The sequence below is a fragment of the Schistocerca gregaria genome, chromosome 7, assembly GCF_023897955.1.
Source record: "Schistocerca gregaria isolate iqSchGreg1 chromosome 7, iqSchGreg1.2, whole genome shotgun sequence".
In the NCBI taxonomy this organism is placed as follows: Eukaryota; Metazoa; Arthropoda; class Insecta; order Orthoptera; family Acrididae; genus Schistocerca; species Schistocerca gregaria.
The window spans coordinates 102817411-102833798 of record NC_064926.1 but is presented as its reverse complement, the minus strand read 5'-3'; the positions used below and the strand labels follow the sequence as shown (position 1 = coordinate 102833798).

General features: G+C 45.7%; 1 protein-coding gene across 2 annotated transcripts in view; it reads right to left on the bottom strand.

Annotated features, from left to right (window-relative positions):
- LOC126281633 (LIM domain only protein 3-like) overlaps positions 1-16388 on the bottom strand; it is a 1631617-nt gene that overhangs the window by 522391 nt on the left and 1092838 nt on the right. For both annotated transcript variants that reach the window (XM_049980762.1, XM_049980763.1), the window contains exon 4: positions 5485-5592. In XM_049980762.1, coding sequence (XP_049836719.1) covers positions 5485-5509 — 25 coding nt within the window. In that variant the 5' untranslated portion in view covers positions 5510-5592. The remainder of the gene's footprint in view (positions 1-5484; positions 5593-16388) is intronic.

Below are 16388 nucleotides of genomic sequence, written 5' to 3'. Positions count from 1 at the left end.
ATAAAATTTTTTGAAATTTTGAAATTTGATTGGGGCCTTCAGCCATTGGTATTGCACCTTGCATATGTTGTTTCATTAAATTACTCTATTGCTACCTTAACTGGATTTTTATCTTGTCGAGATTTCTTGTTGGCGGCCTTCAACCGTGAAAGAGTTGCTAAATTATAATAAATGGCCATTAGAAGCAGAAACTGACTTCAACCCTTGGCCCTTTCCACAATCCTATTACCTATTCTGCCCAGCTGGTTTAGCGGGCGTTTCACAACAAAAAGACTTTCACAATTAAATCTTTCTGACAATGGACTTCGTCAACAATAGACACACATACGCACAGACACACACTATTTCAAACGCAAATCTCACACACGGCTGCAGTCTCAGGCAACTGAAACTACACGGAGACTGTAGTCGTGTGTGTGAGTTGCGTTTGCGTTTGCGTTTGCGTGTGTGTGTGTGTGTGTGTGTGTGTGTGTGTGTGTGTGTGTGTGTGTGTGTGTGTGTGTGTGTGTGTGTGTAAGTGTGTCTATTGTTGTGCCTATCTGCGACTCAGCATCTGCGCTATATGGCTAGTAACAATTTTATTCGCATAATATTGTTACATTCCATCCTGGATTTTCCATTGTTTGAAATAAAAGTAAGTTACAAACGAAGTAGGTATGAGTTTTTTTTTACAATATTGTGGATACTTAAGACATTTAATTAATATCTTTTGATGTTTTCAGCTCCTTGGCGGAAGACGTTAGTTACAGAGAGACACGTTTTGTAAGTAGTTGTCTGAGGAGCATAATGACGTGTTGTGCTGAGCTCTTTGTGATTATCAGCGAAAATTATAGTAAAAAGTGAAAAAACAAGGAAATATGTATATAAACAAAAGTGGAATACCAAAAATGTGTTTCACAAGCAGTACGTTCTATGTCTACAACAGCGAAATAGAGTAATAAATGGACATCGAACAGAAGGTAAGAAAAGAAAAACAATTTCTTCTAACATTAACTTAAAAAATTAATGAATTCTCTCTCTTACATTAAATTCTCATGGTACGCAATTCAGATCACTCTGGCAACTTGTCAGTTTTGCTAACCATTATCACAAGTGGAATTTTTCCGCACAGTGCTAATAGCAAGAGGTTGGTTAGAATGTGAGCATGGGGGGACTTCGACGTCACAAGAACGCATCTTAATAGGTGACAGCCGGGCAAAAACTTCGCAAAAAGAATCTAGATTCTTTGAACATAAACTGGATTCGATACAGAACGTTATGTGGCAACTAGCAAAGGAGGACACAGTGACTGTATTAAGATGGCAGGATTACTCCTGCTTAACCGTTTCAGACGATGTGGTTCTGTTCGAAGCCACGTAAGATTTTCTCATTTCGTGGCATAGAAGCAGCAGCTACATCTGCTGTCATCTTTCACGTCTCCAGTAGATGCTGCCCTGTAGCTGTCGCAGCTTCAAGAACTTCACGTTTCGGAGGTAGATGAGCAAACGTAGGAGCCGTTTTTGTGTGCAGGCACAACTCTATTTGGTTTCTAATTATGATTCAATCTGTCTTTATACAGAATGTTTTGCGCATGGATTAGGTACAGAAAATTTTTCTATTCAGCTTTATACTCTTTGTATTCGGATAATACACACATCAACAGTAGTTTTGCATCACCTCTGTTCCGAGAGTCCCGGTACCTGTATAGAAAATTGGAATAGAGATCAACACAAACATAAATTCCGCCCTTTTTACTGCTCATACAAACCACACATTCCATGTTGAACCACCATACATCGAGACCTTCAGAGGTGGTGGTCCAGACTGCTGTACGCACCGGCACTTCTAAACCCAGTAGCACGTCCTCTTTGCATTGATGCATGCTTGTATTCGTCGTGGCATACTATCCACAAGTTCATCAAGGCACTGTTGGTCCAGGTTGTTTCACTTCTCAACAGCGATTCGGCGTATATCCCTCAGAGTGGTTGGTAGGTTAATTCGTCCATAAAGAGCCCTTTTCAATCTATCCCAGGCACGTTTGATAGGGTTCATGTCTGGAGAACATGCTGGCCACTCTAGTCGAGCCATTTCGTGATTCTGAAGGAAGTCATTCACAAGATGTGCACGATGGGAGCGCGAATTTGTCGTCCATGCAGACGAATATCTCGCCAATATGCTGCCGATATGGTTGCGCTATCGGTCGGAGGATGGCATTCATGTATCGTACAGCCGTTACGGCGCCTCCCACGACCACCTGTGTCGTACGTCGGCCTCCCATAGTTCCACCTCAATACAACAGGGAACTTCCGCCATCCTGCACTCGCTGAACGGTGTGTCTAAGGCGTTCAGCCTGACCGGGTTGCTCCCAAACACGTCTCCGACGTTTGTCTAGTTGAAGAAATATGCGACACTCATCAGTGAAGAAAACATGACGCCAATCCTGAGCGGTCCATTAGGCATGTTGTTGGGCCCATCTGCACCGGGCTGTATGGTGTCGTGGTTCACAAGATGGACTTAGCCATGGACGTCGGAAGTAAAGTTGCGCATCATGCAACCTATTGCGCACAGTTTGAGTCGTAACGCGATGTCCTGTGGCTGAACAAAAAGAATTATTCAACACGGTGGCGTTGCTGTCAGGGTTCCTCCGAGCAATAATCAGTAGGTAGCGGCCATCCACTGCAGTAGAAACCCGTGGGCGCCCTGAGCGAGGCATGTCATCGACAGTCCTTCTCTCTCTAGTCTCCACCATGTCCGAACAACATCGCTTTCGTTCACTCCGAGATGACTGGACACTTCCTTTGTCGAGAGCCCTTCCTGGCCCAAAGTAAAAATGCGGACGCTCTCGAATCGCGATATTGGCCGTCTACGAACAGTTGACGGACAACACGAGCCGTGTACCTCCTTCCTGGTGGAATGACTGGGACTGATCTGCTGTCTGACCCCCTCCGTTTAATAGGCGTTGCTCATGCAAGATTTTTCACATCTTTGGGCTGGTTTAGTGATATCTCTGAAAAGTCACAAATGCAGCTCTTAGGGAAACATGAGTAGCTGTGACACATTGTTGTACTTTCAGTTTCAGATGATGTACTGTCGCAGAATAAAGGAAAATGAATTTCTGGCGTGCTTTTTGGAGTGGACTTCTGTTGACGCCGATTCAGACTGACAGTAGTCAGTGTTTTTGATGAAGACAATGACCTCGATTTTCGAACGAAAAAAATCATTGATGTCTTGCATTATTACAGAGAGTGAGAGCAAAAGAAAACTGTTATTCCAGTTGAAAAACACGCAACAGAAGCACAGTATCAACCAAGAAGGAACATCACAGAAGCAGACAGAAATCTGTCAGCTGTCCTATGCCTAAATGCGTGAAAGAAATGCATTTTACCTTATGAACAAAAATAGTTTTTTTTACAGTGAACTATTTGAAAATACCCTGTATTTGTTTAATTAATGTGTGTAACACTTGTTTTTCACATTGTTCTGTCTCAATGTATGTCTCATACTGTAATAAAAACAAAAAAATTAACAAAATTGTGTTTTAGTATTCCGTGTTCGAAAGTTTTAACGGCTAGATGCGATAGAAGACGCTTTGCAGCAACTGATACCAGGCCAAATAGTAAAGCAGCAACGCGGAGCTGTGACCTGCGGGAAACTCTCCAACAGTTACAATATTTACTGGCCATCAAATACTATTACAATAAATTAAGGCTGTTCGTCCACTGGGGCAACGCCACTCGCCACTGCAACGCAAACTTTCCGCTACAATTTGACCATAGTTGCGTTGCGCATACTTTGTCCACTCATGAAACACTTTTGTGACTGGCTGTCGACTAAAAACGTGCCGGTTTGTCTGCTCCACAATGGTAAGCCACAAAATTGGTAAGGCTCCCATTGTGTGTTACTACTTCACGAAGCTTCACACAAAGTGCAAGTTATTGCTGGTGAACAATACAGGAACCTGATAAAGTACCTTTTATCTTTCCACAGTTGAACTGTACCTACAACAAGGCAATAAATATGCCAGTAGATAGCTCCTGATTAATGTCTGTTTGGTCTGGGAAACACAAAGCGGATTTTAGGTTTCTCGTGTTCTTACACCCTTAGATCCCATGACGTCAAATACTGCAGTCCCTTTAAGTTGCTAAATGATGTCTTAAATGCACTGTATGCGTTTGGCCGATGGGAGAGTGTATGCAGCCAGATGCGATATTTTGCACAGAGGGAGACAGCACAGCTGGGAATACAGGGCTGGCCTCAAGATGAGCAGCAGCGGCACAGCGCGGGACGTGGAGGACGTCTGTCAGAGGCGGAGTGCGAGGTCTGCGTAGGTGTACAGCACCAGGTGTATGGGTAGAAATGGAAGCAGGAGTAGAGTTAGAGGCAAAGTACAGGTAGATGTGTATGTCGACGAGCCTTGCCTGTGCCTTTGTCAGTGGCATGCATTTCTCTGAGAGGGATATGAGAGCTCTGTGAAGACACTCGGTGATAGATGTGCATGTGGATATAGATATTGATGTAGATGAGCCGTATCGATGCCGTAAGCGGTGTTTTGCTTTTCTCAGACAGAGAGTATGTGGGACATCTGCATTTATGTATTGTATTGTACTGTATTGTATTGTATGTTAACCGGGAACCTAGAAACGACGGAGAGGCTCCGTCCCCGCCGCAGCCGCAGTGGTCCACAAACCCCACGACGACTATCGCAGTCCACTTTACCCCTCCGCCGCCCCACACCGAACCCAGGGTTATTGTGCTTTTCGGCCCCCGGTAGACCCCCCCAGGGAACGTCTCACACGAGACGAGTGTAACCCCTATGTTTGCGTGGTAGAGTAACGGTGGTGTACGCGTACGTGGAGAACTTGTTTGCGCAGCAATCGCCGACATAGTGTAGCTGAGGCGGAATAAGGGATACCATCCCTCATCCGCCGAGGCAGATTTCCATCCACAGGCCGGCTCACCGGACCTCGACACAAATCCGCCGGGCGGATTCGTGCCGGGGACAAGGCGCTCCTTACCACCCGAAATGCCGTGCATTACACCGCACGACCAACCGGGCGGGCTGCCGAACCATACAGCACTAGACGTAGATTAAGATGCAGATATAGGGACGGTGGCTTGCATGTGTCTCAGAAGAGGACTGGGAACTTTTCTGAAGTGTACACCAGTAGATGTAGATGGAGACGCACGTATAGGTTGGGTCACCTCTATAAAGCTGTCGCCGTTCACGTCTCCTAGAAGGGGAGCAGGAGGTCTGTCTAGGTGACACCAATAAATGTACATGTAGATGTAGATTCAGATGCAGATGAGCCTTAACTGCACCATTGTCAGTGGCTTGTATTTCTTTCAGAGATGAAATGTGAGCTCTTTCGGGACGCACTATAAAAGACGTACTTGTAAATTAGGCTTACCCGTACCAAGTGGATGGTGTGCATGTGTCTTGGAGGAGCGAGACGTGTGCAGGTGTGTACAGCAGTGCATGTGGCTGTAGATGCAGATGGGACTTACCTGTGCCATTGTCGGTGGCGTGCATGTCTCTCAGAGGGGGAGCCGGATGTCTGCCGAGGCGGCCAGCTGCCGCTGCCTGCTGCGCCCGGCCGCGGCCATCAGACTCGGCTGCAACAACACGCGACGGCTGCTTAGACACAGGTGTCACACAAAGCTGGCGGAGGGTGCGCCTCGCCCTCCGTAACAAGCTCACACTTGCACCCTCCACACGGATTCACCAAGTGCCACATTGTGCCATTCCTTCCGAACTGACTATGCAAATGTAGACGAGATGTGGCTCAAATTCAAAGATATAGTAGCAACAGCAATTGAGAGATTCATACCTCCTAAAATTTTAAGAGATGGAACTGATCCCCCATGGTACGCAAAACAGGTCCGAACGCTGTTGCAGAGGCAACAGAAAAAGCATGCGAAGTTCAGAAAAACGCGAAATCCCGAAGATTGGCTAAAATTTACAGACGTGCGAAATTTGGTACGGACTTCAATGCGAGATGCCTTTAATAGGTTCCACAATGAAACATTGTCTCGAAATTTGGTAGAAAATCTGAAGAAACTGTAGTCGTATGTAAAGTACACAAGCGGCAAGACGCAGTCAATACCTTCGCTGTGCAGTGCCGATGGTACTGTTACCGACGACTGTGCCGCTAAAGCGGAGTTATTGAACGCAGTTTTTCGAAATTCCTTCGCCAGGGAAGACGAATGGAATATTCCAGAATTTGAAACACGAACAGCTGCTAGCATGAGTTTCTTAGAAGTAGATACGTTAGGGGTTGCGAAGCAATTCAAGTCTTCAGGTCCAGATTCTATACCGAATACGTTCCTTTCAGATTACGCTGATACAACAGCTCCCTACTTAGCAATCATATACAACCGTTCGCTCACCGACAGATCTGTACCTACAGATTGGAAAATTGCGCAGGTCGCACCAGTGTTTAAGAAGGGTAGTAGGAGTAATCCATCGAACTACAGACCTATATCATTGACGTCGGTTTGCAGTAGGGTTTTGGAGCATATATTGTATTCAAACATTATGAATCACCTCGAAGGGAACGATCTATTGATACGTAATCAGCATGGTTTCAGAAAACATCGCTCTTGTGCAACGCAGCTAGCTCTTTATTCGCTCGAAGTAATGGCTGCTATCGACAGGGGATCTCAAGTTGATTCCGTATTTCTAGATTTCCGGAAAGCTTTTGACACCGTTCCTCACAAGCGACTTCTAATCAAGCTGCGGGCCTATGGGGTATCGTCTCAGTTGTGCGACTGGATTCGTGAATTCCTGTCACGAAGGTCGCAGTTCGTAGTAATAGACGGCAAATCATCGAGAAAAACTGAAGTGATATCAAATGTTTCCCAGGGAAGCGTCCTGGGACCTCCGCTGTTCCTGATCTATATAAATGACCTGGGTGACAATCTGAGCAGTTCTCTTTATGGTGTGGCAGGTGGCATTTGACGCTAAATAACGAAAAGTGTGAGGTGATCCATATGAGTTCCAAAAGAAATCCGTTGGAATTCGATTCCTCGATAAATAGTACAATTCTCAGGGCTGTCAATTCAACTAAATACCTGGGTGTAAAAATTACGAACAACTTCAGTTGGAAAGACCACGTAGATAATATTGTGGAGAAGGCGAGCAAAAGGTTGCGTTTCATTGGCAGGACACTTAGAAGATGCAACAAGTCCACTAAAGAGACAGCTTACACTAAACTCGTTCGTCCTCTGTTAGAATATTGCTGCGCAGTGTGGGATCCTTACCAGGTGGGATTGACAGAGGACATCGAAAGGGTGCAAAAAAGGGCAGCTCGTTTCTATTATCACGTAATAGGAGAGAGGGTGGCAGATATGATACGCGAGGTGGGATGGAAGTCATTAAAGCAAAGACGTTTACGATATTTCAGTCACCAATTTTCTCTTCCGAATGCGAAAATATTTTGTTGAGCCCAACCTACATAGGTAGGAATGAATCAAAATAAAGTAAGAGAAATCAGAGCTCGAACAGAAAGGTTTAGGTGTTCGTTTTTCCCGCGCGCTTTCCGGGAGTGGAATGGTAGAGAGATAGTATGATTGTGGTTCGATGAACCCTCTGCTAAACACTTAAATGTGAATTGCAGAGTAATCATGTAGATGTAGATGTGTAAGCTGACACTCGCAACGAGCACGTGACATCAGAGTCACACGTTCACCTGGTATTGTACACATTTGGACCCTCTCTCTTACAAAGTCCGATAAACTGCCGTTTCGGATAACGTCCTGCACTCTAAACCTACAGCTATATATGTACCGACTGTTCGAGCCATCTGATGGTGCACGGACAAAGACACTGTGTGTGTCACCTTCGTCCTTTCCCGTTGCTGGTCCGCCCACAAACGATTGTGAGCTCCAGTCTCCATAATTTTACGTTGGAAAAGTAATGTTTTGGTTGAGAATTTTAGAAAGGGATGTTCTCTGAACTTTAACACTAAACCACACATATTTTGTAAAATCTGCCACTGCTGTTGGAGAGCATATCCGCGACGCTTTCGTGCTTACTGTTTGAAACTTCGACGAAACGCGCTGCTCTTCTCTGCATCTTTCTATTTCCCCTATCAGTGCTATCTGTTGTCGATCTCATACTGACGAGCAATATTCAGGTGTTAGTCGATCGGAAGATTCTTCTACACCAATACTTGACAAATCACCTTACTGTGTGTGGCAGCGACAACTTCGTGTGCCATTGCTACTTCGCCCACTTTCTGTCCCGTTCGCTAATTGTGTGGGAGGGACGAGAGGTGCTAAGCCTCCATAGCAGCTCTAAAGATCGAATAAATAATTTGAGGTTGACAGACGGCAGTGGCGGCAGGGCGTTCTCGCCGGCGTGTAGCCAGCTACGTTCTAAAAGCTCTGCTTGTTCCTGGAAGACAGTACAGGACCCACGGCAAGCAGGTGGCTCTCCGGGTGAAAGGTCTGAGGAAGGCAGCAGCACACGATCATGCCCACTGACGCGCTGTGGCCTTCAAATCAATCTGCGGATCGATGACAGCTTACCTTTTTAGGCCACAGTGTGCTACTGTATCAAAAGCCTTCCAAAATCAAGGAATACGGTATCAAACTGGGTTCCACTATGAAACTCCCTCGCAAATTAAAACTGTGTGCCGGACCGAGACTCGAACTCGGGACTTTTGCCTTTCGCTGCATGTGCTCTACCGTCTGAACTACCTGACTCACGCCCCGTCGTCTCCTACCTTTCAAACTTCACACAAGCTCTTCTGTGAACCTTGCAGAACTAGCACTCCTGGAAGAAAGGATATTGCGGAGACATGATTTAGACGCAGCCTGAGGGATGTTTCCAGAATGAGATTTTCACTCTGGACCAGAGTGTGGTAGAGCGGTTCTAGACTGAAGCGCCTAGAACCGCACGGGCAAACCGGCCGGTGCGTAGAAATAAATTTCCTAAATTAGTACTATACACTTCTCAAGAAAGAAATTCGAAATAACTGCCTTCAAAAATTAGAAGATTTCCGAGCGCTACTAAGTAGAAAACATTTCTAGCTTACTAACACAGTCAGTGGTTTTGAGTGAGTGGTTTAGAAGTCTTGTAACCGTCAAGCCGCTGATTCGATTCTTGTTTATAGCAACTACTTTTTTTACATAAATTATATGTTTATTATCAAATTGTATGTTATTTAACAGATACTGAATCATATCCATACTAATATTATAAATGCGAAGGTAAGACTGTCTGATACTGATACGTCTACACGACTGAACCGTTGAACCTATTTCAATTAAATTTGGTATGGAGATAGCTTGAACCCTGAAGAATAACATAGGCTACAGCAGAAAATGAAATTACGTAATTCTATGAGGGTGTAGTAGTGAGTGGAATACATTTTCTTTCATCAATGAACAGAAAAGATGTGAAAAAATATTAAATTTAAACTTGTATACGTTGTATAACGAATAGCTAATTCAATAGCGTAATGCAGCTGTCCCTGCACCACTTGGCAGCGATGTTGCGTGCGCCACGTCGTGATTTGGTGCAGTATTTGATTTCGTGTGTGTGGGGGGGGGGGGGGGACGGAGGGGTGTTGAGAAGGGGTGGGAGGGAGCACATAACGAGGTACGTTTAACCAAGCAGGAAAACATGTGAGGGGAGCTGATGTTATTCCATACACAACAGCTTACTTTTACATGATTACAAATCATAACGAAACTACTTATATGCGAGGGCAGTTGTGGGTTACAGCTAATTTTTTAATTAAAAAACATGGTTTTAATTACTGGCGGTATAAAATCAATTAAAATTCGCTAAGGAAATGCGAAGTGCTGTATTTTAAATACAAAAATGTTATATACATGAATGATAACGTTCCATCTCTAGAAATAAAATTTTCACTTTTGTATCGAATTTAGTCCGCATCTCGTGATCGTGCGGTAGCGTTCTCGCTTCACACGCCCGGGTTCCTGGGTTCGATTCCCGGTGGGATCAGGGATTTTCTCTGCCTCGTGATGACTGGGTGTTGTGTGCTGTCCTTAGGTTAGTTAGGTTTAAGTAGTTCTAAGTTCTAGGGGACTGATGACCATAGATGTTAAGTCCCATAGTACTCAGAGCCATTTGAACCTTTTTTTTTTTTATCGAATTTAATTTCTTGCGACTACTCACGTTTTCACACGATTAGTCATTAAAAATAAAAAGATGTGATTCATTATTTGATAATCAACATTTCTATTCGTTAACATAAACTGAAATGTAAATCAAAGTAAAATAAAGGTTGTTATATCGAGATTAGAGCCAGTGACTTCACAGTCGCAGGATGTAACTCTATGCAGTCAACTCCCGGTGAATACGTTAATATGCCAGAAATGTGTCACACTTAACAGCACTCGACAATGTTCTAATTTTCGAAAGTGATTTTGTCGTCTTTCTTTTTCGCGGTCGTTTAGGCTTAGCGCCGCTTTAAATACTGACTGCGTCCCTAGCACCCCGCCCGCAGGCAGCGGCGAGCCGAGTGGAGAGGAGAGGAGAGGAGAGAGGCAACAGCCGCCTCTGACAAGAACCCACTCCTATCTTCCCCACCCCCCCACCACGACGCCTTCCCGGCCTTCGTTACGCGGGCCCTAACAAGCGCGGTGTAAACATGGCGCGCGTACGTGTCAATTTGCTTTAATGGATGTGGGGCCGCGGATTTATAACAAGCGCTCATTAAAGCGCATCACCTGCCGGCCAGCAAGAGATTTATGCCGTCTCTCCAGGAGTCGGGGAGCTTCCAGTTCCAGCACGCGCCGCCTCTCCACTCTACATGGCCGCACTGGGGGCTCCCTCCGACACTATAGATCCTAATTTGTGTAAATCGAGAAGCAAGCATAGTACCATTTACGAGCGTGCACGGACCAGAACCAGTGAAGCAGATAAAGGATTCGCACCTTCACTCCGTACATTTATCAACTAGACATAGAAGTACTAACAAACAACTTCTTGCAGATTCTTTTCAAGCTATTCGAGCAAGTTAAGCACAGCACAGGCGCTCGAAAGTCAAATCTCTTAACAGGCACTTTCTTATTTTGTCACGGAACAGAATAGTAAAGGGATAGAAACTAAAAAAAAGAAGAAATAAAGAAAAATTAATACTCATTCACATTGCCACGGGCAAATTTGCGTCATGCCAGAGACAAAAGCAAGCAAGTATGCGACAAGTGGGTCAGGTGGACACCCCTTGCTGAGTGAGGGTACACATTCAGCACACAACAGACTGCGATATAAAACCAAAGGAAGTGAAGCAAGTGAATTTAGCTCATGATGCATGTTACAAGAGACTATTTCTTTCGCACGAGCACATAGCAAGCGATCGACACAGCAGTGGACAGCCCGTTAATATAGCAGAATAAAGTCGACACATTAGGTCATTACGAACAGAACCTTGCGTCATAGTCTCGTACTAGATCCCGTTAAATATTCCTGTTCCGCAGCTCTCGTCAGGAGTTGATCATCAGGATCAATGACATTCACAGTAGAAGCACTCGATTCCACGATTGCAGCTATAGTGAATGTATTTCCTAGGCCGTCCAGTACAGTCCGCGAACTAGCCAAAGATGTAATTGCCAATTAAGGTATAAATAGAACATTGACATAATGTTATAAACAACACACAGTGCATCAGGTCGTTAATACATATCTCAGCTATGAACTATGAACAAATAATGTATAATATTTTACAACAATTATTCATTCAAAATTGTAAATATTATGTACCAAAAGTTTCGCCAAATGTTAATACCTAAAAACAATTTTACAGTCAGAAAATAAAAGTGACCCACTGAAGGTCACACAAACAGTGCTGAAACATGCCTGGGCGAAACAAAACTGAAAAAACGTGTCTTGCAGAAGTCGGAATTCCTCGTCCCATTTTCGTGCAAGCACGAACGTAACAAGAAGAACTGCAACACCACAAACCACAAGATGATTATCACAGTGGCTCCCTCAAGAATGAGCAAGTGGAAGCTCTCTTGGATCTGTTGCACTATGGGACGGGGTATGTACAGCACACACAGGGTCTGAACAGTACTGACAGAGCCAGAGCTGATGACACAATTCAGAAGCCTGCGTCACCGAATGTACTTCGTGGCCTAGTACAGGGTGAATAGCTCTGGTGTAAATACTGAGCAGTTTCCAGAAGCCAAAACCGAAAATCGTAGGCGCCAACGACGGAGGCACACCCGATACAACGGAGCGTCCGAGAGGCATCAGTGTACACAAAGGTACTATCGCTAAGTTCCGTGTGAAGGTCGTGATAGATCGAATCTGGACTAATTCCCTTAGGAGGGGAATTAAGTTCTTTGGTGAACATGGGGTGCTGCATGAAGCTAAGGTGCTGAAGAGTTTACACCCATCGCGAAAGTGGCAGGTAGCGTAAATCTAAGCTGCTGTAGCAAATTCCAGGAAGTAAATGAAAGTAGGAAGCGCCGCATAGTGGCAGTCAAAGGAGTCGTCGAAGAAGGGAACATTGGATGGTTGGTCCGGCATGGCAGACAAATAACACACCACGCTGGTATGACAGCGGTAGTTCGGCAGCTTCTGCATAGTGTGTCTCAACCAGGCTACTGTAAATGGCGCCAGTGGCCGAACAGATTCCACGATAATGGATTGTATTTAGACAGCGTAGCATGGATAGACATGTAGATGTGCAAATGAAACACCCACAGTCTACTTTCGAACGGAAAAGGGATTGGTACAAATGGTCTGATCCGCTCCCGGGAAGTACTGCTTTGGGCACAAACGACACTGAGGGACCAAGTACAGTAGGTAGTCAGGTAAGACACATGGGAGGACCGAGGAAGCTTCTTGTCACGCACGAGCCCGAGGAATTACGTAGTTTCAGCCAATGTAAGATCAACAGGCCCAATATGTAAAGGCAGAGCAAGAAACCCATTGCGCCGCCAGAAATTCATACAAACGGTTTTATCAGTGGAAAAGCGAAATCCAGTCCACCATAATACGTCTTACGCTTTGGCTAAATCAAATAACCCAGCCACAGTCATATTTCCGAAGAAAACCGTTCATGGCATGGGTTGACAAGGTAACTAGATGGTCAACTGCAGAGCGGCGAACTCAGAATCCACATTGCGCAGTTGATAGTAAATTGAGAGATTCGAGCAACTATATCAGCTGGGCATGAGTCACATGTTCAATCGCCTTGCAAACGCAGCTAGTGAGTGAAATGGGCGCTAGCTAGAAGGAAGGTGTTTGTCCTTAGCGAGCTTAATTATAGGTATGGCAGGACTTCAGGCCAGTTTCTTGGAAACGTGCCATCTGCCCATTTGCAACGTCTGAATGTGAATAGTGTCAGCCCTGGGGCGGTAGACTGGGATAAAGTGAGAACAGGATCTAGCCCCATGGTAAAGGCGACATTGCAGCATTCACGTTTCTGAGAGGAGAAGGGTATCACCCAAGCCTCGTCCACTCGTTTCCTACGGAAAAGGCAGGATGATAGTCTGTGGAACTCGAAATCTCCGCAAAATTGCAGCCTAAGGTGTTGGAGATAGCTGTAGAACCCACCGTGACATCATCCACTACAGTAAGGTTGGAAATGGTAGAAGGGACCCTGGTCCTAGAGAGCCGCCAGAGGTTGGCTCACACGACAGAAGAGGGAGTGGAGCTGCTAAATGAACTAGTAAATGAAATACAGCTAGCTTTTCTGCTGTCGTGAAGGATGTGACGACTCTGCACACGCAACTGTTCATAATGAACAAAGTTCATCATCACAGGTAGACGTTTAAAAACGCGGAGAGTACGTTTCCGCGCGCGAATTGCGTCACGGCACGCCTCAGTCTATCAAGAGAGTAGGATGTGCCGTGGTAAAGGTGAAGTACGAGGAATGGAATATTCTTCGGCGCTAAGTATTCTACCTGGTCACACAACTGAGTAAATGTTGCTCCGTGAAGGTCGACAGGGAGAGGTAAAGCCTCCAGTCAGCCTTAGAAAACTGCCAGTTGGGTTTACAAGTAGGTGGGGCAGGAGTCAACAAACGGACAGCACACGAGTATGTGTCAGAGAGAACAGACCACTCCACACAATAGAAAAGCTTGGCAGTTCAGTATAAGAGGTCCAAATGGGACTAGGTGTGTGTGGAGTCTGAAAGAAATGTGGGTGCGCCAGTTTTAAGGCGGATGAGGTTAAGCTGATTGAGAAGGTCAGCCAAAACGGCATCTCTTGGACACATGCTGGAAGCCCCAGATGGGATATGTGTATTAAAGTCACTGAGCAGCAAAAAGGGGTGAGGAATTTGACCAATAAGGTGGACGAAGTCTTCCCTGGTGACACCAAGAGGGATGTAGACGTTACAAAGAGAAAAGGTGAAGAGAGGAAGGAAAATGGGGACTGCAACAGCTTGCAGCCAGTTGTTCAATGAGATGGTGTGACTATGAACGTCATCCCGGATGGGAAGCGTAACTCTCTCATGAGATGGAATGCCGTTCTCAGGGGAAAGGTCAAAGCGGACTGGAAAGAACGCCGGCCGCGGTGGTCTCGCGGTTCTAGGCGCGTAGTCCGGAACCGTGCGACTGCTACGGTCGCAGGTTCGAATCCTGCCTCGGCCATGGATGTGTGTGATGTCCTTCGGTTAGTTACGTTTTAGTAGTTCTAAGTTCTAGGGGACTAATGACCACAGCAGTTGAGTCCCATAATGCTCAGAGCCATTTGAAATGGAAAGAAATGCGAGAGGTCAAAGCACTCTAAAGGGCCCAATTTTGTTTCCTGGAAGCAGAAAACGATTGGACGCTGCGATTCCAAGAGCAGTCATATTTCCTCCTTGTGGGATCTAATGTCACAAACGCTCCATTGAAGGAGTGTCATGGTGGGAAAAGGGAGGAGGGAAAAAATGAAGGGTTGTCATCTCTCAGCTGCCTAGTGCCAGCCATCGTGAACTCACTGTTACAGGTCGCAGATGCTGGAGGATCCTGTTCTATCAGATTGACAGAAGCATCGGCATTCTCAATGGGTCGGCCTGCAGATTCAAGGGCAGAATAACGGGTGGTGGTGCACACCGGCGAAACAGCGGTTGGCCAGGTGAGGGTATCACGTGGCGACGCCGTTGAAGAGGATCGCCGAGTCGGCTAGTGAGAAGACCGTTGGCCCTTTTTGGATTTCTAAGAGCCTTTCTGGTTGGCAGAAAAGACTAAGATGTTTGTTAGCTGGAAGGACGAAAGATGTGCTCACGGAGTAATCCTTCTGACTTTTCCCACCGGCCTGTTGTGTAGCAGGTGATTTCGCGACAGGAGGCTACGATTTGGTGGTTTGTTGTACGAGAAGGAGACGGGGATACTACCATGACACCAAGAGATTTTACAACCACGTTGCTGAACTTGAGGTTGCAAGCCTGCGTTATCATGTCCTTCGTGAAGCGAAGTGTGCTAAGAACGGTACTGTATCAGGTGGTAAAATGCAGGGCTCTCGACTAGCCAATAACTTGCGAGTAACAGGGTAAGATACATTTTCCTTCACCCAGATCTGGATGGCCCACTCATCGAGATACACAGGACATTTGCGGGACGAGGCTGCATGGTCACCATTACAATTGATACGGAGAGGAGGAGGCAGGCAATCGCCTTCATGACCATCCCTACCACAAGTAACACATTTGGCAGTGTTTCGACAGGACAGTGATTGTAACGTTGACACTGGTAGCAACGTATACGGTTTGGAATGTACAGTTGGACGGAAATGACTTCATAGCCTGCTTTGATTTCTGATGAAACACTATCCCAGCAAACATGAGCAAAAGAGTGCGTGTTGGTGCTAAGATTGCATCAACCTTTTCCTTACCTGATGGACTGCAGTGATGCCTTGACCAGGAAAAATGGTTCAAATGGCTCTGAGCACTGTGGGATTTAACATCTGAGGTCATCGGTCCCCTAGAACTGAGAACTATTTACACCTAACTAACCTAAGGACGTCACACACAACCATGCCCGAGGCAGGATTCGAACCTGCGACCGTAGCGGTCGCGCGGGTCCAGACTGTAGCGCCTAGAACCGCACGGCCACTCCGGCCGGCTTGACCAGAGAGGCAAGTTTGAATTTCTCTCTCTGTCAAACCATCGAGCAGCCTAGTGTAAAGAATTCAGCCTTCACTGGGCCTCAACACGAATGGGATAGCCGTGAAGGAGAGCAGCTGTAAGCAGTTCTTGGGCTTGAAAATCAAGATTCGTCTCCAAAAGAAAGGTGTCATTGCATAAAGGACAGCAGGCTTTCACGTGGCTAACACCTTTCTGAATTATAAACGCATTAACCGTAGCAAAGGACTGATCTTTTTCAGTATGTGATACGACGAGGAACGGAAGTGCAGCTGGGCGAGTCTTTCAGTCTTTAGGTTCATTCCATTTCCGTTTGGTAGACCTAAACTGAAATGGTGATTGGCTCATTGCATGTAA